The 22,517-nt window shown below is 37.8% G+C and overlaps 1 protein-coding gene across 1 annotated transcript in view; it reads right to left on the minus strand.

Annotated features, from left to right (window-relative positions):
• LOC150096202 (uncharacterized) overlaps positions 1–22,517 on the minus strand; it is an 881,296-nt gene that overhangs the window by 401,366 nt on the left and 457,413 nt on the right. The window contains exons 16-17 of the mRNA XM_090409004.1: positions 16,815–16,946; positions 16,522–16,707 (exon numbers count right to left, since the gene is read on the minus strand). Of these exons, the coding sequence (XP_090265130.1) occupies positions 16,522–16,707; positions 16,815–16,946 (318 nt within the window). The remainder of the gene's footprint in view (positions 1–16,521; positions 16,708–16,814; positions 16,947–22,517) is intronic.

A 22,517-nucleotide genomic window follows, 5' to 3' on the forward strand; every position in this document is an offset into this window, starting at 1 on the left:
TCACAGACAGATGGCCCAAAGCTATCACTAATTAAGCGGTACGCAGTGAAGAGAGACGGCTCAAATGTGCCGCCATCTCGTGGTCCCTGACCCTAACACATTATATTTAATGTCTGAAATAATGTGGGTTCTACGGTCGATTTTCTTGAGTTTACAGGACGAAAAACCCGAGTTTCCGGGAGGAAAAACCTGCTTGCCCGTGCCAGAGATCGACTAACTCGGGAACCGGTCAAAAAAAGGCTTAGAAAAATTTCCTCTAGTCGCCGACTAGACTCGAAACCAAGACTTCCTTCGTGCGGCCTAGCGCGGTGGTGTGCAAACGCCACATCCACTGAGCTACACAGGCTCAATCTTGGTTTCTAGTCATTGAATTTTTTTTCAAAAAAAAAAAAAATATATATATATATATATATATATATATATATATATATATATTATTATTATTATTACGGGTATCTCCATGGAGTCAGTAGACTCATTGCGGGAGACCCAAACTAGCAAAACAATATCTGTCATATCTCTTCTTGAATTCATTTACAGACGAAGAGCTCACAACTAAGTCAGGCAATGAATTCCACTCATTCACCACCCTCCAGGCAAAAAACCTTGTTCTGACACCTTTGTTAACCACACTCTTCTTTAATTTCCAGAGATGACCTCTTGTTCTTCCATCACTATCACACAGCTGAAACATTTCCCCTGCATCAATCCTATAAAAACCTTTTAGTAATTTGAATGTTTCTATCATATCCCCTCTTCTTCGTCTATCAACCAATCTCTGCAATCCACAAGCTCTCAATCTATCAATGTAGGGAGCATTTTTTATATCACTCACCAACTTGGTCACTCTTCTCTGAACCCTCTCCACAGCCTCCTCATCTCCAAGGAATCCAGGTGACCAGACCTGAGCACAGTAATCCAAATGTGGAAGTATCAATGCTTTATAAAGGGGAATAATAACCTCTTTATCTCTGGATGTCAGTGTGTTCCTCAACAACCAAGTAATCCTATGTGCAATCTTGGACACCTTAGCAATGTGTCCTCTGAACTTCATCTCCCTATCTACCAATACCCCTAAGTCCCTAGCCTCATCAATCTCTTGGAGTACCTTTCCATCGATGTAGTACACAGCTGGTAATCTTTTAATCCCAAAATGCATGACTTTACACTTTTCCACATTGAACTGACATCCATTTTCTTTTGCCCATTTTACCAGCTTATTTAAATCCTCCTGCAAACTTTCAACATCAGCTTGATTTTTTATTGCACTACACAACTTTGCATCATCAGCAAACAACTGAATATCTCCCTTTAAGCCGTTTCCTATATCATTTATATACAAATTAAACAACATTGGCCCAAGCACAGAGCCCTGAGGCACACCACTGGTCACCTGCCTCATTCTGGACTCGGCTCCTCCATACACCACCTTATGGTATCTCTCCCTGAGCCATTCTCCTATCCATATCACCAATTTAATATCCATTCCCATCTGCTCCAATTTGCGTAACAGTGTTCTATGGGGTATCCTGTCAAAAGCCATAGCAAAATCCAGAAGTACCACTGTGTAGCCAGTTCCTTTGTCCAACTCAGATGTTATTCTATTATGAATAGTTAATAGATTGCTAAGGCAGGATCTACCTTTAACAAAACCATGTTGGCCTCTATAGAGTATCATATCCTGATCCACCCATTCTTGAATTTTGTCTTTAACCAACTTTTCCAATACTTTTACCACTACTCCTGAGATGGTGATTGGTCTGTAATTCAATACCGCAGTTTTAGAGCCACCCTTATGCAAAGGAACCACTTTGCCTAACTTCCACTCCCTAGGGACCATACCAGAGTTCAAACTTAAGTTAAATATCCAGGTGAGAGGGGTTGACAATTCATTTGCACATTCACGCAACACCCGAGCTGATATTCCATCTAAGCCTACCGCAGTGTTTGCATTTAAGTTTTGCAATATATTTAATACCTCTGATTCTTTAGCTTCAATTCTCACATTAGGTATTGCTGTAGGTATAGAGATATCCTCACTTGGGTGATAGACTTTTGAAAAGTGATCACTCAGTAACTCGACTATTACATCTGATTTTGTCACCTCAATACCATCAGCACCCACTAAGGTTATCCTTCCGAAGTCATTCTTCCTCTTACTTGCCACATAGTGGAAGAACTCTTTGGGATTACCCTTGATCTCTTTGGCTAAGGTCTTCTCATAATCTGATTTAGCTTTTCTTACTATGCTGGTAACTTTCCTAGCTTGAGCCTTGTACTGCTCATGGGTGTCCTGATCGCCTTTCTCCTTGTAAATTCTCCATAACATTTTCTTTTTTTGCAGTTCAAGCTTGATACTACTGCTCATCCATCTAATGCCTGCCTTGTTTGACCTCCTAACCATGGGGACACAATCTGATATTGCTTTCCTCAGATACCCGCTGATTTTATCCCAAGCACTGCTAACATCTTTCCCTTGCAATATGTTCTGCCATGGGATGGCTGCAAGCTCACTCCGAAGCTTGTTATAATTGCCTAACCTGTAGTTCCGTACATACCCCTTCTTAATAGAAAAATCCACAGATTTTGCAACCTCCCAAGTCAATACCACATGATCGCTTTCACCAACTGGAGGTAACGAGGACACCTTACTTATGCATATAACCTCTGAACCAATAACCAGGTCCAACACTCTCACACCACGTGTCCCTTCAGTTACGTGCTGTTTCAAGTAATTATCTCGTAGAAGATGTATGAATTCCATTTCCTTTTTGCTACGTGATATTTCCTCCTTCCAATTGATATCACCGTAATTAAAATCCCCCATAATAATCACCAAGCCTTCACTCATTGCACTAAGTTGCTGATGCATGAATTCAATATCTCCCCCCGTACTTCCTGGCCTATAGCAGCATCCAACTGTATATTTGGTTGCGTTGGTCGCTATTTCGCACCAGACTGCCTCAAATGAACTCTTATTCACATGTCTATCATCATGATATACTACTTTCTTTGGCTGCAACACATCAGCTATCATCAACAGTACTCCTCCCCCTGTTCTATCTTCTCTATCCTCCCTGAAAATAGTGTACACATCACATTCAATTCCAGTGACCACATCTTCTGCTGACAGCCAAGTTTCACTAATGCCTACAACTTTTGGTGAGATTTCACTGACTAATGCCAAAAATTCTTCTCTCTTATTTCGAATGCTTCTAGCATTGGTATACAAAAATTGCAGATTCCCTCTAGATCTTGTACCGGCTTTAGAACTGATATATAAGTCATTAACTACCGTAGTCCTATGCCGATTTTTATCCCCTCTCTTCTGCAATTTATTCAGCCTATAAGGATCAATAAATACACAATCAGTGCTAAAGTTTCTCTCTCTTACACTCAACCTTTTCAATATTAGTTTCCCTGCCCAATAACTTCAACCTGTTCAGAAAACAATAACTTCTTCAATCGCTTATGTCCTTCCATGTTAAGATGCAGTCCATCTCTAGCATACAACTGCCTTTTTCCTTCAAACACACTCCAAACATCAACAAACTCCAGACCTCTTTTTCTGCACATTCTTGCAATCATATCATTCATTATCATTGCTCGTCTGCTTAACTCGTAATTGTCAAATCGAGGCAGCACACACACTATTCTCCCATTGACACTTTTCCTCTTCACAATATCTAATAATGTTCTTAAATCTTTTCCTACCCGATTTATACTACCTCTCAGGTCATTCGTACCCACCATAACTATCATCTTGTCTGCTTCATGCCCTCTCTTTATTGCTAAAGCCACTCTTTCTATTGTACCATCAGCCAAGCACTCATCATGCATACCACTCTCCATACCCTTAATCATAGAATCACCATATATTTTACTACTCTTAACTTCATTCAAGTCCACACTCATGGACTCATTCTCTACACTATTCAGCATGACTCTCCCAGCTTCATTACTCAACTCTCTATTACTTACCCCCCCACTCTCACTACATCTCATTTCTTCTAGGCCACTTGTGGTTTTATTATATTGACTCACAATCACTCCCGTACTATTTATTACTGAATCATTCACCAAAGACCATATGTAATCCTGTTCTAGTTACTTCAGCTAAAGTAATCTCTATAGTCCTAATTTCTCTGTTTAACACATTAAACTCCGCTTTAACTTCCAGTATCTCCTTACCGATCACTTCCACTTCCTCATGAAGAAGATGAAGGTCATTTTTCATTTTCATAAACTCCCGCCGAAGTTCTTCCGCTACGGTCCCGATGTCAGCTTCCATTCCTAAACGCTCCAGCCTATCCCGACACTTCTCACATACGTCGACATTTTCGTTCTTTTCATTTTGCCAGGCCGACCACAGATCCTTCACATTTTTCGGTGCATACATATAGCAGTTTCCGCAACGCATCCATTGCGAAAAATCCAACACTGAGCCGGCCTTTCTTGTAGTAGTAGAAGTCCTGCACGCCGCTGACGTACGTTTCTTGTTGGACGCCATCTTTACACGTTGATATAGTGAAACAAACGGCAGTGAAAACACAATATATACAACACAGTTCTAAACAATAATACCACTGAAGGACACTTGTTTCTAACCGATACACAATTGCAGCACAATTTGTGACAAAAAGCCACACTATATTTAACTTTAAAAACACGTTTTCTAGACTAGCTAAACTCGACCGCCACATTTACCAAGGACACTAGCGCCACTTTATATATATATCAGTGGCAATGTATGCCCATTTAGGTTGGGTGTGCTGTTGTGTGGCTTATGCAACTTGTGCTACAAAATTCACGTCAATTTGAACACATGATTGCATTTTTATTGATGTATGAATTAAGAGTGCATAGCATATCAGTGCTCATCTTAATTGGCCCAATGCAATTAATTGTAGGATAACTTTGAATACTTTAATTTATCAATTAATATAATTTTAAATATGGAAAGCATAAAGGTTAAATGAACAACAGCTATGCTTTATACATGCTGTTTATTTGAAAAACACGAAGGGTTTACACTTCATGGTGAGATTAGATTATCACTGGCAAATACTAATATGAGACATGGATAATTTGAATTTCAGACCCCCCCCCCTCATACGAGAGGGGAGGGCTGAAAAGTTCTGTTAAACACCTAGAACAAAAATGATATTAAAGCAACTGAGATAACCAGAAGAAAGAACATATCGTAAAACCCTTTAATCCTCATATTTCATCTGATATAAGCAACTGATATAATCATCCAACTGATGGTTATATTTGTTGCTTTAATATCAATTTTGTTCTAAGTGTTGATCAGAACTCAGAAAACAAAAACAGCAGCTCATGACAAATGACAATGTTCAAATGGATTCGTTGACACAATAACCAATCACAACCACTGATTTCTGGGTGCTATTGTCTTAGCACGCATACTCTGTCTCACCTTCTGGGTGGTTTAAAACCACTGGAATGTTAAGAATTTGACCTATTATGCCATACGTACATCTATTCAAAGGGCTCAAATGTGTCTGTATTTTTGACTGTGTCCACAGGCTATTTAAACGAATGTGATGTAATGTTTACATGTTGAAAGTATCCTCTTCATAAAGCATTAGTACACTGTGTTATTAGGAATGAGGTGAAGCCAGGAAACAATTAGGGTATTTCTTGCAAAAATATTTTATCTGTGATATTGCTATTCCATCGGTGTGCACTGCAAAACTAGCACACTCTGAATATATACCTGCGATATATATATATATAAATATAACTGCACTATGGAGGCACATTGCTTGTAGCTTAAAGACAGATATTTTTACAGAAACGTTTATTTAATTTGGAAAACTAAGAGATTCAAAAGAGGTCATCATCATCATCATCATCAAATTCCTGCCATGTACCCTCAAGGGGTGTACAGGATATGAGGATATGACAGTATTACATGAAAAAATTACATCATTACTAACTTCCTATCTACAATTTTCCTCCAAATCAGTCTGTTACTTGTCAAGACTCTAACATTATCAGATCTTATATTTCTATCGTCTAAGGCACTTTGTACCGTAGCTATATCTTGGTCTTCCTCTGGGTCGTTTTCCTGCCAACCTGGCAGAGAACACTTGTTTTGCTAATCTTTCCTCGCTCATTCTGTTTAAGTGACCATACCACCTGAGATTAGCTCTGCTAATGCATTCTTGGATGCTGACAATGTCAAGTTCTTTCCTAATATCCTCATTTTTAATATGATATTGCCATTGATGCCATCTGTTCACGCCTCGAATCTTTCTCAGGACTCTCATATCTGCGGTCTCTAGTCTTTGGTCAAGTGTTTTACTTCTGACCCAGCTCTCAGATCCATAAGTTAAAACTGGTTTGAACACTGTCTTGTATACAGCTAATTTAGTGTTCCGACTAATTTCTCTCTTATTCCATATGAATTTATTCAATTGACTTCCCACCATACCAGCTTTGCTGATTCTGTTGTCTATTTCTATATTTAATTTACCATCTTCAGTAAAAATCGTGCCTAAGTAGCTGAAATGTTTTACTTGTTCCATAGGTTCTCCATTCACAACACAGTTGACATTTTCAATGACTCTGCCTATTTTCATTGTCTTTGTCTTTTTATTGCTGACCTTCATACCATATCTATTACAACAGCAATTGAATTTAGTCAGAGAATCTTGCAGACTTGTAGTGGATTTATTTAGAAGTATAACATCATCCGCATAAAGCAAAGAGCTGAGATTAACACCTCCAATTTTTATATCAGGTTTAATACCACTTTCCTTCATAATGTGATCCATATAGATAATGAATAACAGAGGGGATAATGTACATCCTTGTCTCACACCAGATTTAACATTAAACCATCTTCCTGTACTTCCTTCAATTCTAACTGCTGACTTACAACTCAAATAAAGACTAAGTATTGCTTGATATAATGCCCCTTTGACACCATATAACTGCAGCGTATTGAATAGCTTCTCTCTTGACACCTTGTCATATGCCTTTTCCAAATCGACAAAACTTAAATACAGATCTTTGTTATATTCCTATGATTTCTCGACTATTTGTCGTAAAGTGAAGATCTGATCCTGACAGCCTCTATTTGGCCTGAATCCAGCTTGTTCTTCACCAAGCTTTTCTTCACACAATTCTTCTCAACCGTTTCTCAAGTATACTTGCATAGATCTTGCCAGGAACACTCAGTAGGGAAATACCTCTGTAATTCTCACATTCAGTTTTATTTCCCTTTTTATATATGGGTACTATGAGAGCTCTACTCCAATCATCGGGAATTCGTCCCTCTGTCCAGGCTTTCTGAACTATGCAGTGCAGCCACTGTAAGACTTTTATACCACCATACTTCAGCATTTCTGGTCGAATATCATCTACTCCTGCTGCCTTTCCACATTTCAAGCCTTTGATGGCTTTTTCTACTTCAAGTATGGATATGTATTCTTCAAAAGAGGTTATTCCTATAAATACTAGGAATATGGGATGAGTGAGGAACAGCTCTTATAAATGGGGATTTAAGGCATAGCAAATTGTGATTGAGTAGCAAAGAAAACTCATGATAAGAATGAGGTAAAATTTATTGAGCTGTTGCAAGACAACTTTCTCAACCAGTATGTAAAAGAAGCAACTAAAGCACAAAGAGTTTTAGATTTGATCATATCATCCCAAGATATCTCAGTTATGGATGTGGCAGTTTTGCCACCAGTGAGTGTCAGTGATCACACCATACTGACCAGAGAAGTGGCCAACTATATGAATGTTCCAATCAGGACAGGCTACATGATAAACTACAAAGCTATGACAAACTCAGGAGAATATTATCTTTGGTTTTATGGCATCATTTACTGAATGTGAAGGATATCAGCATAGCATGGAAGCTTTGATATATAGTACTTGGTATGTGTTCATAGTGTTTGAAGAACAAATGGGATGGGAGTGAAATGAATGTGTATCCTCATTAAGTAAAGATCCATAAGAAGATGATGGAAAAAAATACCACGAGAATATGAGTGAGAGAGGTTCATCATCATCATTCCAGTTTTGTAGTTGAGCATGTAACCTGTCCGGAAATGTACCCTAAAAGAGTGTCTAGGTTACTATGACAGAACTACATGATTAAGTTTACATTATTATTAATTTTCTATCAACAATTTTCCTCCAAATCGATATATTACTTGTGAGCACTCCAATATTGTCATATCTAACATTTGTGCTTCTAAGGCACTTCCGACTGAATCAATTCACCCACACCTTGGTCTTCCTGTGGATCTCTTTCCTGCCATCTTGGCATCAAACACCTGTTTTGCTAACCTTTCCTCACCCATTTTATTTAAAGTGGCCATACCACCTAAAGATTAGTTCTGCTTATACAATCTTGAATACTAATACTGTCAGGTTCCTTTTTAATATCTTCATTTTTAATATGATTCTGCCATCGGTTCACTCTCCTAATTATCTGCCATCGGTTCACTCTCGATCAGAACCCTGATATCTCTGGTCTCTGATCGAGAGCTTTATTTTTACCCAACTCTAAGATCCATAACTTAAAACTGGTTTGCACACCGTCCTGTATACTACTGGTTTGGTATTTTGGATAATTTCTCTCGTATTCCATATAAATTTATTCAGCTGGCTACCCATCATACTAGCTTTGTTTATTCTGTTGTCTATTTCCAAATTTAACCTGCCATATTCACTAAAAACTGTGCCTAAATAAGCTGAAATATTTTATTTGTTCTATAGGATCTCCATTCAGAATGCAGCTGAAGTTTTCTATGCTCCTGCCTATTTTCAAAGTTTTGGTCTTTTATTGCTGATTTTCATGCCAAATCTGTAATACAGCTGTTATTCAATTTAGTTAGAGAATCCTGGAGACTTACACAAGATGTATTTAGGAGTACATCATTTGCATAAGCAAAGAGCTAAGTTTGACATCTCCAATTCTAATATCAGGCATAATAACACTTTCTTTTATAATGTGATCCATATAGATGATGAATAAGAGTGGAGATGATGTGCATCTTTGTCTTATCCCTGATTTTACATCAAACCGTCTTCCTGTATTTCCTTCAATTATAAAACTGTAGACTAACAACTTAAATATTGACTATGCATTGTTCTGTATAATGTTACATTCACCCTATATAACTGTACTGTTTTGAAAAGCCTTTCTCTAGCCACCTTGTTGTATGCCTTTTCCAGAATACAAAACTTAAGTACAGATCCTTGCCAAATTCCCACTATTTGTCTTAAAGTGAAAATCTGATCTTGACAACCTTTATTTGCCCTGAATCCAGCTTGTACCTCTCCAAATTTCTCTTCCACAATCTTTCTCATCTTCTTTTCAAGTATAATTGTATAAAGATTACCTGGAAGAAAATTCCCCTGTAATTCTCACAATCAGTCTTATTCCTTTTTTTTTTTTTTTTTTTTTTTTTTTTATAGATGAGTACTATGAGAGCTCTACTCCAATCATCAGGAGTTTGACTTTCTAACCAGGCCCTCATAATTATGCAGTGTAGCCACTACAAAACTTTTATACCTCTATATAGTGCCTCCATAGTGCAATTGGAAGAACGATGGTATGTTGCGCCCTTCAATTGGAAAAGGCCTAAGTTCGAGTCTTGTCATGATGGGAGAAATCTTTATATGGACTTTTTCAATCGAAGGTGAGTTAGCTGATCTCATACGGAGGAAGCAGGGTTTTTTCTCCAGGAAACTCGGGTTTTTCATCCCGCATCAGCCCTTCAGAACACACGCAATTTACAGACAAAAAGTACTAGTTGTTGTGGTGGTGGTGGTGGGTGGTAGTTGGCACTGATGTAGATGATTGGTAGTAGAGGTTCAGTGTAGTGGTGGAGATGGAGAGTTGTACAATAGGTGTCCTCCCGCGATGAGTCTTCAGACTCCTTGGAGGTGTCATGAATAATAATAATAATAAGAAGAAGAAGAATAATAATATTTGAGCATTTCTGGTTGAGTATCATCTATCCCAACTGCATTTCCACATTTCAAGTTTTCAATGGCTTTTTCTACCTCCAGTATCGATATGTATTCCTCCTGAAAATTTTCTAGTATGGTTCTGTCACTGCTTGGTTCATTTAGCAGTCTTTCAAAGTAACTACTCCAGACATCTAGGATATCCTTATCTTCAGTTTTATGTATATTTATATAATGTCATCTTTAATTCCTTTTGCAGTACTCTTTCCTCCATTTCTAAGCTTCTTCAATCACCTCAAGAACATTTTGTCACCATCCTGGTTGAACAGCGGGAAGGAGTCATGACAAGGGGCCATACCTGGAAGTTACGAAAGGAAACTGTGAGAAAGAGTGTGAGGAGTGGTTTCTTTGCATGGAGGGTGGTTGAACCATGGAATGCATTGCCTGATGGAGTGGTGGGAGTGAGAACAGTCAATGCGCTTAGGGAGTGGTATGACAGACTTTGTGTTTCCTAGGAGGGACCTCCCTTGATGAGTCTTGATAGACTTGTGTTTCTTAGAAAGGACCTCCCACGATGAGTCTTTTGACTCCATGGAGGCCTGAATAATAGTAATAATCATAATAATAATAATTTATTTCCATTATATATCCAAGTCTTCCCAACACTTTTTAGCTACTTTTACAAAAGTTTATCTCTTTTACATTGTTCTCTGTATTCTTTTAGGGCATCCACTGATTTATTTGTTAGGAACTTTTCATATGCTTTCTTGTTTTTCAGGACTGCTTCTTTAACTTCTTGTGTCCACCATTGGGTTCTCATTTTTCTATCCTTGCAGACAACTTCACCACATACCGACCTAGCTGAATCAATCACTGTGTTTTTCAGTTTCCCACTGAGACTCCAAGGTTTGGTTCTTGTTTTCAATCTGTTTCATTTTTTTTTCAATAATGTTGAATAGTCGAGTCTACAATTTACCTGTAAAAGTTGCTTAACTTTAATTCTTTTTAAAACTTTCTTACATACTGTTCTTTTCAATGTGATAGCTGTTTTTATCCTGCTTCCTGTGTACACTCTTGTATCCTGAATGAGCATTCAGATATCACTATCAACAATGACATAATCAATGAGGCTTTTCTTATTTCTTGTGCCTTGTTTCCATGTAAACTTGTGCACATCTTTATGTTGAAACATGGTGTTAGTAATGACTAATTGTTCTCTGCAGAAGTCCAGTAAATACTGACCATTATTATTAGCTTTGCCTTTTTCTCCAAAATTTTCCCAAAATGTTCCAATAAGCCTGGTGGGATTAATTTCCTACTATGCTGTTCAGATCTCCAAGAATGACCACATTTTCCATTTTCTTTATGTCAGATGCCAGCTGAGTGGTTAGTGTATCCACTCTCTGGCCAAAAGCCTGCGGGCTCGAATCCTGCCGTGGGCATTGATGTTTGTGATTGTGAAAATACTAGTGATGACGATGATGGTGGGCGGTAGATGGTGTTGATGTGGATGGTGATGGTAGTTGCGATTTGTTGGGACTGAGTGTTGGAGACAGTGTTGTAGAGTAGGTGCCCACCCTCGATGAGTCTTTGGACTCCCTGGGGGGGGGTCATATAATAAAATAATAATAATAAAAAAAGATGCCTGTTCTAATGACTCAAAAAATTCCTCCACTTCTTTTTTAGAAGAACCTTCTGTGAGACCATAAGCACACATAAGTTTTATTGTCCACTTCTCCATTTTAAAGTTTGCCCACATAACTCTACTTGAACCTGCCTTCCAATCAAGAAGTTTATCTTCATGTTTGCTGTTAAATGCTATCACTACTCCTTCCTTTCATTGAACATTATTGCCTGAAAATAACATCCTATACTTATTATTTAGTAAGATCTCACCTGTTTTTTTGTCTTCTTTGTCTCAGTAATGTCAATTATGTCCATGCGGTACTTTTCTAATTCTTCTGCACGTTCAATTTCCTTTCCATTAATACTTCTCATACCGATGGTTCCTATCTTCAGTTCTGATGTCAGGTTCATGCTTCTTCTAGATGTCGAGTTAGAGCTTGTTCCAGCAGTTGGCTTCTCATTGTTCACCCTGGTTCCCTGACGAAAACAGTGGGGGCCTTGTTTAACCAGGCGATGCCCCAACCAGCATGAAATCTCATCATGTTGTACCATCATATGCATTTATGGTTTAAACCAGTAGTGAGTACAGTTTGGTCAGCTAAGTCCCAAATTACCAGCCCATTCTCATTCGTTCATTACCCAGTAGATACCTACTAATGGGGTGCACCACGTGAAAGTGAGAAGTGGACATTAGGTCAGAAGTCCCAATTGGTTCTCTGTATTTTTGAAAGGTGATGTGGAGGTCTGCTACCAGTTATTTGGCTTTGTGCACATCAGAAAAGTCCCAGGTACTATATGCAGAACTAAGCTGTAGTATGAAATTGGTTATACAGAATAAAGGCATCCCAAAAGAATTTTATCATTATGCTTGGTAAAACCTGGTGTAAGTAATATAGTGCACTGTGCTACACTACATTGAATGATGAGATAGAGGTGAATGAGAAGGAGGTTGTAGATCTGTAGCATAAACTGGATAAGAATTCACAATAGGGATAGATGGAACATCAGCACATATTCTAAAGAAATAATCAGCTAAACAAGCTGGGTCCTTGTCATGACATGTTTATATAATTTGAGTCTTAGCTCTGGAAAGGTTCTACAAAAATGGAAAGAAGGTATGATAATCCCATTGAAGGTTGGCGCAAGGACCGAAGTGTCTAAATATCAACTTATCCAGAGTGACTGTAGAGATTTTAGAGAAGTTAGTAAGAACTCATATAGAAATGGGGTGACAAACAAACTATACTTTGTAAGAAAGAGAATGGCACTAAAGAGATGTCATGTCTAAGCAATTTGCTCTGATATTATGATAATGTTACAGTTAAGTTGGATAAAGGAAATGGATACACTATGATACTTTTAGACTTTGCTAAGACATTTGACAGGAAATGATCAACTATGAATGGCTGTTGTATAATATGGAGAATATGGGATTAGAATTTAAGCGACTAGCTTTGATAAGCAGATGGCTGATGGACAGGTCTCAGAAAGTGAGATATGGGGGGGGGAGGAAATCTGCCAGATTTCAGGTAACCATTAGTGTGCCCCATGGATCAGTCCTTAGACCATTTTTCTTTAATCTATATATTAATGATATTATTATTATTATTATTATTATTATTATTATTATTATCATCATCATTATATGGGCACCTCCATTTAGTCCAAAGACTTATTGCAGGAGACCCAATCTATCATATCTCTCCTTAAACCCATTAACAGACGAAACACTCACAACTAACTCTGGCAACCCATTCCATTTATTCACAACTCTCCAAGCAAAAAATCTAGTCCATACATCCCTACTAACCACACCTTTATTCAGCTTCCAGGGATGACCCCTTGTTCTGGTCCCTCTAGCTAAGTGCTGAAACATTTCCCTTGCATCTATCTTATAAAACCCTTTAAGCAAATTAAATATTTCTATCATATCCTCTCTTTTTCTCCTATCAACCAACTTCTGCAATCCACACACCCTCAACTGTTCTCATAGGGAACATTCCACAGGCTACTCACCATCTTGGTCACTTGCTTCTGAATCCTCTCCATCGTTTCCCCATCCCCAAGAAACCCAGGTGACCAGACTTAAGCACAGTATTCCAGATGTGGGCATATCAAGGCCGTATAAAGAGGAATAACAATTTCCCTATCTCTACTTGTTAGTGTATTCTTCAATAGCCAAGTAATCTTACGAGTTACCTTATCAATATGTCCTCTAAACTTTAACTCTCTATCTACCACCATCCCTAAATCTCCAGCTTCATCTATTATCCTGGAGTACAGTGCCATCAATGTGATACATGGCTTGTAATCTATTTATCCCAAAATGCATAACTTTACATTTCTCCACATTAAACTGATACCCATTATCTTTGGCCCACACTGACACACTATTTAAATCATCCTACAAGCTCTCCACATCGCCTTGATTAACTATTATTATACCTAATATTGCATCATCAGCAAACGACTGAATATTTCCTTTCAAGTTATTTCCTATATCTTTGTACAAAAGATAAGTATGTACAAATTAAACAGTAATGGTCTCAGCGTAATGATCTTAATCTTGCAGCACACCACTAGTCACCTGTTTTCACCTTTATTCTGCCCCTCCACATACCACTTTTCGATATCTGGAGTGACAAGGCTAGAGATCTTGGAGTTATTGATTTAATTAATTCTTATTATAAAATCTTGAAGTTATGTTGGATAGAAAGTTAATGTTAAGGGGGCGGGAGGTCACATAGCAAAAATTGCAAATATAACTTAGAGGATAATTGTGATATTGAAACTTTATTCTGCCCCTCCATATACCACTTTTTGATATCTGTCCAGCAGCCACTGTCTTATATTGGGAAGAGTCTGACAAGAGATCTACTGATATACAGAATTTACAGGGTGATTTGAACAGTCAGGAAGTGTAGGCAATGTTAACTATTAATTCAATGTTAGTAAGTGCAAAGTTATGCACATTGGCATCATGAATATCCAATTGCCTATTATATTGGTGGGATTATGCTTGGAGTTACTGACAAGGCTACGGATCTTGGAGTTATTGATTTAATTATTTATTATTATAAAATCTTGGAGTTATGCTGGATAGAAAGTTAATGTTAAGGAGGGGGGAATGACATAGCAAAAATTGCAAATATAACTCAGAGGATAATTGTGATGTTGAAACTTACATTGACATGTAGGATATGAAAGTTATTTTGCCTCTTTACAAGGCCTAGGAATGACTGAACCTGGGCTACTGTATGTAGCCCAGGGGATAAAGAAGCTGTGGAAAGGCTGCAAAGAATAGTTACAAAGATGACTACAGAATGTAGATTATGAGTATAGATTGAAATTATGTGGACTGCACACACTGCTAGACAAGAGAACGAGGAGTGATATAATAAAGGTCTATAAACTTCTGCGATGCTATAGGATATCTATCGGTTGATGAAAATTTTAATTATATACAAGGGTGGGGAGAGGAAAAGGGGGGACATCTGTGGAAGTTGAGTTTGAGTACAGTTAAGAAAAGGGAGAGAGCTAGATTTTTCTCTCACAGAACCAGAGTCAGTGGAACAGTTTGCCTGTCAAAGTAGTGAGTACATCTAGTGTGAATGAGTTTAAGAGAAGGTATGGCAGCTGGCGTGAGGGATATATATTCTCCCTTGATAAGTAGTTCCTAATTCCTTGGAGAATCTGATAATAATAATAATAATAATAATAACTTATGTTTTATTTAGTTTTTAATACCATATCATTCTTCACAATAAAAATGAAAAACATAACATTCTGCATAAAAAGAAGATTTTTGATAATGTACTATAGTAATATAAAAAATGTCTACATTAAAATCAATAAAAGACAAGAAATTATATTCTTGTTTTAATCCTCTATCCAAGTGTAAGAAAATAAGAATATAATTTCTTGTATTGTAATTTATATGAAGGTATATGTAAAAACATACCTTCATATAAATTTAGTTTAATGAAGTACTACAGTACTATAAGCAAAGTCTGTATTAAAATCAGAAAAAGCTTCTTATATGGTATTAATACTTTTCACTTAGAGCGTCCGTAGCTCAATTGGTATATACACAATGCCCTCTGGTCGGACCTGAGTTCAATTCCCGTCCATGATGTGAGGAACCTTTATCTGGTCTCTTTCGCCTAAAGGTGAGTTAGCCAGTCTCATATGGAGGTGGAGAGCTTTTTTCTCCCAGGAACTCAGGTTTTTCATCCCTCAAAACAGGCAAACCAGCCCCGTGAACACACGGATCTATAGTTATAAAATACATACTTAATCCCTTATTAGGAGGACTCAACCCATCCTAAGGGATGGGGGAGGAAAGGGGGAACTCCATATGAAATAAATAATACTCTACACTTGAATTTTTAATATACTTTCATATAAATTATAATAGAGAAGAAATTATATTATTGTTTTAATTCTTTAACTGAGTGTAAGGGGAAAAGTTTGTGTGTGTAACATTTTCATGACCAAGCTACTTGTATATAGAGGCTATTGAGTTCATATTAATAGTCTCATTATCCCATAAGTTAATGCATACTTCCATTTGGATATATAGATTGTTGCTACACATTAAGCAAAGAGTCCCTACCCAGTCCTTTCATGAGATTTCAGCAGTGGGTCCAGCTGAGTTCCTGAGTCTAGCTCATACTGATGAGACCTCGGTAAAAGTTGAAATCTGTCTGGGTAGTGATGCTGCCCATATAATTTCAATATTTCAATATACACATCCAAAAGGAAAAGTGCATTATGGGATGCTAAGGCAACTAATGTGAAGTCAGCAACATCTATATACTAGTGATAATAACTCGCTTGCAAATTTTGTTTGCTTATTCTAGGGTAAAGGATTAAAACAAAATAAAATTTCCCTCAAAGAATCCTTGACTTCCACAAGCAAAAAAAATTTCAACATACCTTCATATACACTAGGGACCCTGTTTTCAAAATACACCAAAATTGGCAATTCATCTAAAATTCCATACTCTTTGGCAACAGTATCATCATCAATTCGTACAAATGGGATTCCATGCCTATCCGTATCATCATCAATATTTTCAAGTTCTGCCAGAATTTTAGCACTATTTTCATTATCCTTGTCATCTGCAAGTGTAATAAAGAAAAATAAAATATATTAGAAAGATCTTATTAGGCATAATTCAAACAACAAAACAACAAACCATCATGAATGGAAAATATACAATACTCACAAAAGAGAACAGTTAGATACTGTGATGTATCAATCAATTCCTCCAGTATCTGAATATTTATATCTTCAATCTCATCACTTGCTTGTTGATCTATGAGCCACTGAAGAACTTCTTCTTCTTTCATTAAATTTCCTATATGATATAATTAATTTTTGAAGTTTTTTTTTTTTTTAAAGAAAGAAATTTTCTATATACTGCTTTTCAAGTAATTTTTTGAAAGAATATATTTCTATAGTCACAAATTGTAAAAAAAAAAAGTTTCATGTGTTTTTTAAGACAGAGAATATTTTGGTATTCTCTGTCTTAGATATTCTCTTCTATATTGATACAGGAAATGATCTCTGGAGAAATATTCCTTTTTTTCTTTTTTTTTTTTTTGGTGCAAACCTGGGTAGATCAAGAGTTAATAAAGATGATATTGGGGCCCCTTCAGGATCATTTCAACAGAATGACAATATGGGCAAAAGAGAATGACTATTTGTTTAAATATAGCAAAGTGGTAAGAATATTTTGGGATGAAGAGATTACCAATTACCAGATGTGTACTGGGATGCAGAAAACTGACAAAGTTAAGAATTTGGGGTGCTGGTGGACTCTCGGTTAAAATTCAGACAGGCCATTACAAAAGGGACTAAAATAACTCAAAGAATTATCTGGACCCATCTGTATTTCTGAGCACATATCAGGTCACCTGGGTTTCTTGCAGCTAAAGAAAACATGGAGGGATCCAGAAGCAAGTGACCAGGATGGTGGTAAGTCCATAAAATGCTACTTATGAGAATAGGTTGAAGATCTGTGGGATACAGAAACTGATGATAGGCAGAAAATGGGAGATATGATAGAGGCATATGTTTCTTAAAGGTTATTATAGGATTGATAGGAAATTTTGAGAACATGAATAATGAAGGAATGGAGAAAAAACACGGGGTTAGCAAGTGTGCAAGAAGTAGATTTTTCTTGGAGAGCGATGAATGGTTGGAATAGGTTGCCAGTTATGAGTACTTTGTCAGTGAATGGTTGATTGAAAGCAAAGCAAAACAGGTATTGTGTGAATTTTGGTTAGTGGTTGTTAAAATGTTTAGAGCCTCCCTTGATGAGTCTATGGATTTCATGGAGATGCCTGTGTAATAATAATAATAATAATCTCCATCCATAGGATACCATCTTCTCATGGTGAAGGAAATAGCATGCTCTGAGAATGTATAAAAGGTTGTGCTGGCAGTAGCATAGCAACCTGTAGGGCCTCCTAAACCAGACAGGTATCAGCAGAGGAGCTAGACTAAGTGTCCCTAACTTTGTATCAAAATGGTGAATACAAGAAAGATATCATCTTTACTGGACTGATCATCACCCAGGCTAACGAAGATCAAGTTTGGTGCAATATTTTCTGGGCACCAGGTAACGTGGAATGCAGGGTTCGACCACCTGGGCAACCTAGGCAAGAAAAACTAAAACTGACCAGAAGAACAATCAAAACAAAAAAAAATGGACTATACTGAAAACAAGATTATTATGCAATAGTATTATGAATTGAATCCAGTATCAAGATGATACCAAAAGAAAATGTATGAAATTTAGAAACAAAAATTACCTGACATTTCAATCACTGGTCAGCAATTGACAGACCAAATAAAATTTATTATAAGAAACAAAGTTTCAGTGTTGTGAGCTTAAAGAATTGCCATTGAATCCCACAGCAACTTCAGGCACATAAAAAGCACATAGAAGAAACAACTGAAGTAGATTTCCTGAATACCAATAATACAAAGAATCACCACCAGAATCGCTTAAATGCTAGACAACAATTATTATTATTATTATTATTCAGGCCTCCAAGGAGTCAAAAGACTCATCGAGGGAGGTCCTTCCTAAGACATAAAGTCTGTCAAGACTCACTGAGGGGAAGTCCGCCCCTGAGAAACACAAAGTCTATCATACCACTCTTTAAACTCACTGACCGTTCTCGCTCCCACCACTCCATCAGGCAATGCATTCCATGGCTCAACCACCCTCCACACAAAGAAACCACTCCTTACCCTCTTGCTCACAGTTTCCTTTCGTAACTTCCAGGGATGGCCTCTTGTCATCACTCCTTCCCGCTGATCAACCAAGCGAAAGAACTCCCCAGTGTCAACCCTGCAACCACCTCTCAACAGTTCAAAAGTCTCAATCACATCACCTCTCCTTCCCCCATCCACCAAACCCTGCAGTCCACATTCTCTCAGCTGATCCTCACAACCACCCTTGCACGGTCCCGAAACCATCCCCGTCATCCGTCTCTGTATCCCTTCCACAGCCAATCCATCCCCCTCAAATCCTGGGGACCAAACCTGAGAACAATAGTCCAAGCGTGGTCTGATCAGAGACTTACACAATGGAACGACAACCCCCCCATCTCCGCAGGTCAGTGTCATTCTCATAATAGCAGCAATCCTCTGTGTTACCTTCACCACCCTTGCAATATGTCCCCTAAACTTCAGGTTTCTATCAATCATCAACCCCAGATCTCCTGTCTCCCCCACCCCCTCCAGCACAACTCCTCCCATAGAGTATGCAGCATCCCATCGATGTTTCCCAAACCTGAAGACCTTACATTTTGCTGCATCAAACCGACACCCCCACTCATCTGCCCATCTATCCAGCCCATCTAAATCCTCCCGCAGGGCTACCACACCTGCACTACTACCAATAATCCCTCCCAGCCCCGCACCATCCGCAAACAACCGAATATCCCCCTGCAATCCACTGGCTATGTCATTGATATAAAGGTTAAACAATATAGGTCCTAGCACTGAGCCCTGTGGGACCCCACTTGTAACCCTCTGCCTCCTGGAAACTGCTCCACCATACACAACTCTCTGATACCCATCAGACAGCCAATCCTGAATCCAGTTGACCAATCTGACATCCAGACCCATGTGCTGCAACTTAAATATCAGCTTATCATGTGGCACCCTGTCAAATGCCTTCGCCAAGTCTAAGAAAATTGCAGTATATGCCTTTCCCTCATCTAATGTTCTTGTAACTTTATTATAAAAGGCTAGCATATTGCCAAAACAAGAGCGTCCTTTCACAAATCCACGTTGACTCTCACAGACAACATTACCCCCATCCACCCAATGCTGCACACGGTCCCTCACCACTTTCTCCAAGATCTTAACAACTACTGATGACACACAGACTGGCCCATAATTAGACACCTCCAGTCCGTTACCATCCCTATGCAATGGCACTATCTTACCTTCCTTCCATTCCCTGGGCACCTTTGCCAAAGCCAGACCCCCACTGAAAAGCCACATTAAAGGTACTGTCAATTCCCTAGCACATTCTCTCAAAACTCGTGGCGAAATACCATCCAGTCCCACAGCTTTACTGACATCCAGAGTACTCAGTATCTGAAACACACTCTCCTCCTGTACCTCCAGACCTCGTACCAGCCCTATCCCTCTAGCATTAAAACTGACTCCTCTAGGATGAAATACTCCAATAAAGTGTTCATTGAACAATTCCACTATGTCCTCTGCATCAGTCACTCTATTCCCATTTTTATCCCACAATATCATTCTTCCACAGTCATTTCTCCTCCTACTGGCCACATAGCTAAAAAATTCCCTAGGATTTTCTTTGGATCTTAGGGCCAATCTCCTCTCATATTCCAGTTTCGCTTTCCTTACCACACTAGTCACTCTTCTGGCCTGTGTCTTATATTCCTCATGCATCTCTTCACCTATCTCCTTATATCTCTTCCATAGCCTCTTTTTCGCATGCAATTCCTGTTTAATATTGTTTGTCATCCACTTTACTCCAAATTGCGTCCTCTTCTTCACTCGTGGTATACAACTTACCATTGCTGATAACAAATATTCTTTCACAATTTCCCACGCACTGGTGATATCCCGGCCTTCCAATTCCTCCCTCCATGAAACTTCCCGAAGTTGACGTCTAAGACTATTATAATCACCTGCCTTATAATTCCACATAAGTTCCCGTCTCTTTGATACTCCTGATACAACAAGAAACAAGATATATAATTGTAGAGCAAATGTAGAACATCAAAGAAAGACAGCAACTACCGACAATGAAACTAAGATGAAGACAGGATTTAGTTACAACACTGAACAATACAACTTAGCAGTAGAAACAATTCCTATAAAAACAGTGGGGGAAACAAGATCTTGATGAATAAACCAAACAGGCACCCCAAAGTGGAAGTTACATTAAAAATAATAATAATAATAAATAATAATTAACAAGTTCAGAGAAATTTATAGAATTTAAAAGGAGCAAAACTTAAGTAGGAAAAGATCAAACATAGCCTTAGAAATAGATACAACCTTGAAAAAAATTTTCAGAACTAAATATCAGAACAATTAAAACAAAGAATTAGTGCAACAGCAAAACAAAATAAAACAAAAATCCTATGGCAGAAGAAGCCAATAAAAACAAAACATTCAGTTCAAGATAAGCGTATGAGTTTTACTGAATTATTGAGGAAAATTCCCCAGAGAGTGTTGAAAGCCTGAAAAAAATTTTTAGAACTAATTATCAGAACAATCAAAACAAAGAATTACTGTATAACAGCAAAACAAAATAAAACAAAAATTCCTATGGCAGAAGAAGCCAATACAAACAAAACATTCAGTTCAAGATAAGCCTATGAGTTTTACTGAATAATTGAGGAAAATACCCCAGAGAGTGTTGAAAGCTTGAACTTGGAAGAGAATTAAATTATGGAGTAAGCTGTGGAATAATCCAAAAGAACATAATAAAAATAACTCAATATAAGACTATAAAAATAATTCAATAACACTCAGATGGAAAACCTTCTAATAAGCATAGAAATTAATCAAAAACAAGCAAAAAAATTACCTGAGAAGGGCCACAATTGTTAATTAGTCAATGAAAATATTGTCCATAAAGAACAGTGTGCAGTTTATTGATGTATGGAGTGAATTCGATGGATAAAAGGATATATATATGACTAATGACTACATTTAAATAGTTTTGGAGTTAGGTGTTTGGAGAAAGTCTTGTTTAGTGACAGTTCGGAAGTACAAAATGAAGTACTTCGAAGTACTCTTTCTGAACCATGATTATCACTTCATTATAATGCAATATCAACACTCTCATCAATTTATTGAAGCTATTCGAGCTTACAATTCTGCATTCCAAATGACATAATTTGGTGCGAAGCAAGAAGTTCAAATGGGATTCATGCCTACTTTCAAGTTGTGAGGTCAAGTGTACCATTTGGCTGGAAGTTTGTTGCCAGTCAAACCAAATGATCATAAATTTTTACAAATTTATTTCATTTCAAACCTACAAGAACAAGCAGCTTTCCATTGCAGACAGATCACAGCCTTGAACTCAGAAAATGTATTTGATTTACAAGGAATTTTACATCAGTATAACATATATATGTGTGTGTGTGTGTGTGTGTGTGTGTGTGTGTGTGTGTGTGTGTGTGTGTGTGTGTGTGTGTGTGTGTGTGTGTGTGTGTGTGTGTGTGTGTGTGTGTGTGTGTGTGTGTTATATTGTTATATATATATAATTATATATAGTGGCGTCATTGTGGGCTGTCACATTGATAGCATGTCCATATGTGCCATTGCTGCTCAACTGGAGCACGGTTGGCAAGGTGATCAACAAATGGAGACATACTGGCATCACTAGTGCAGGAAACACCCAGGGTGGCTGCCGAAA

This window comes from Typopeltis vanoorti, chromosome 19 (assembly GCF_054136105.1).
Source record: "Typopeltis vanoorti isolate ZY-2024b chromosome 19, IOZ_Tvanoo_1.0, whole genome shotgun sequence".
In the NCBI taxonomy this organism is placed as follows: domain Eukaryota; kingdom Metazoa; phylum Arthropoda; class Arachnida; order Uropygi; family Thelyphonidae; genus Typopeltis; species Typopeltis vanoorti.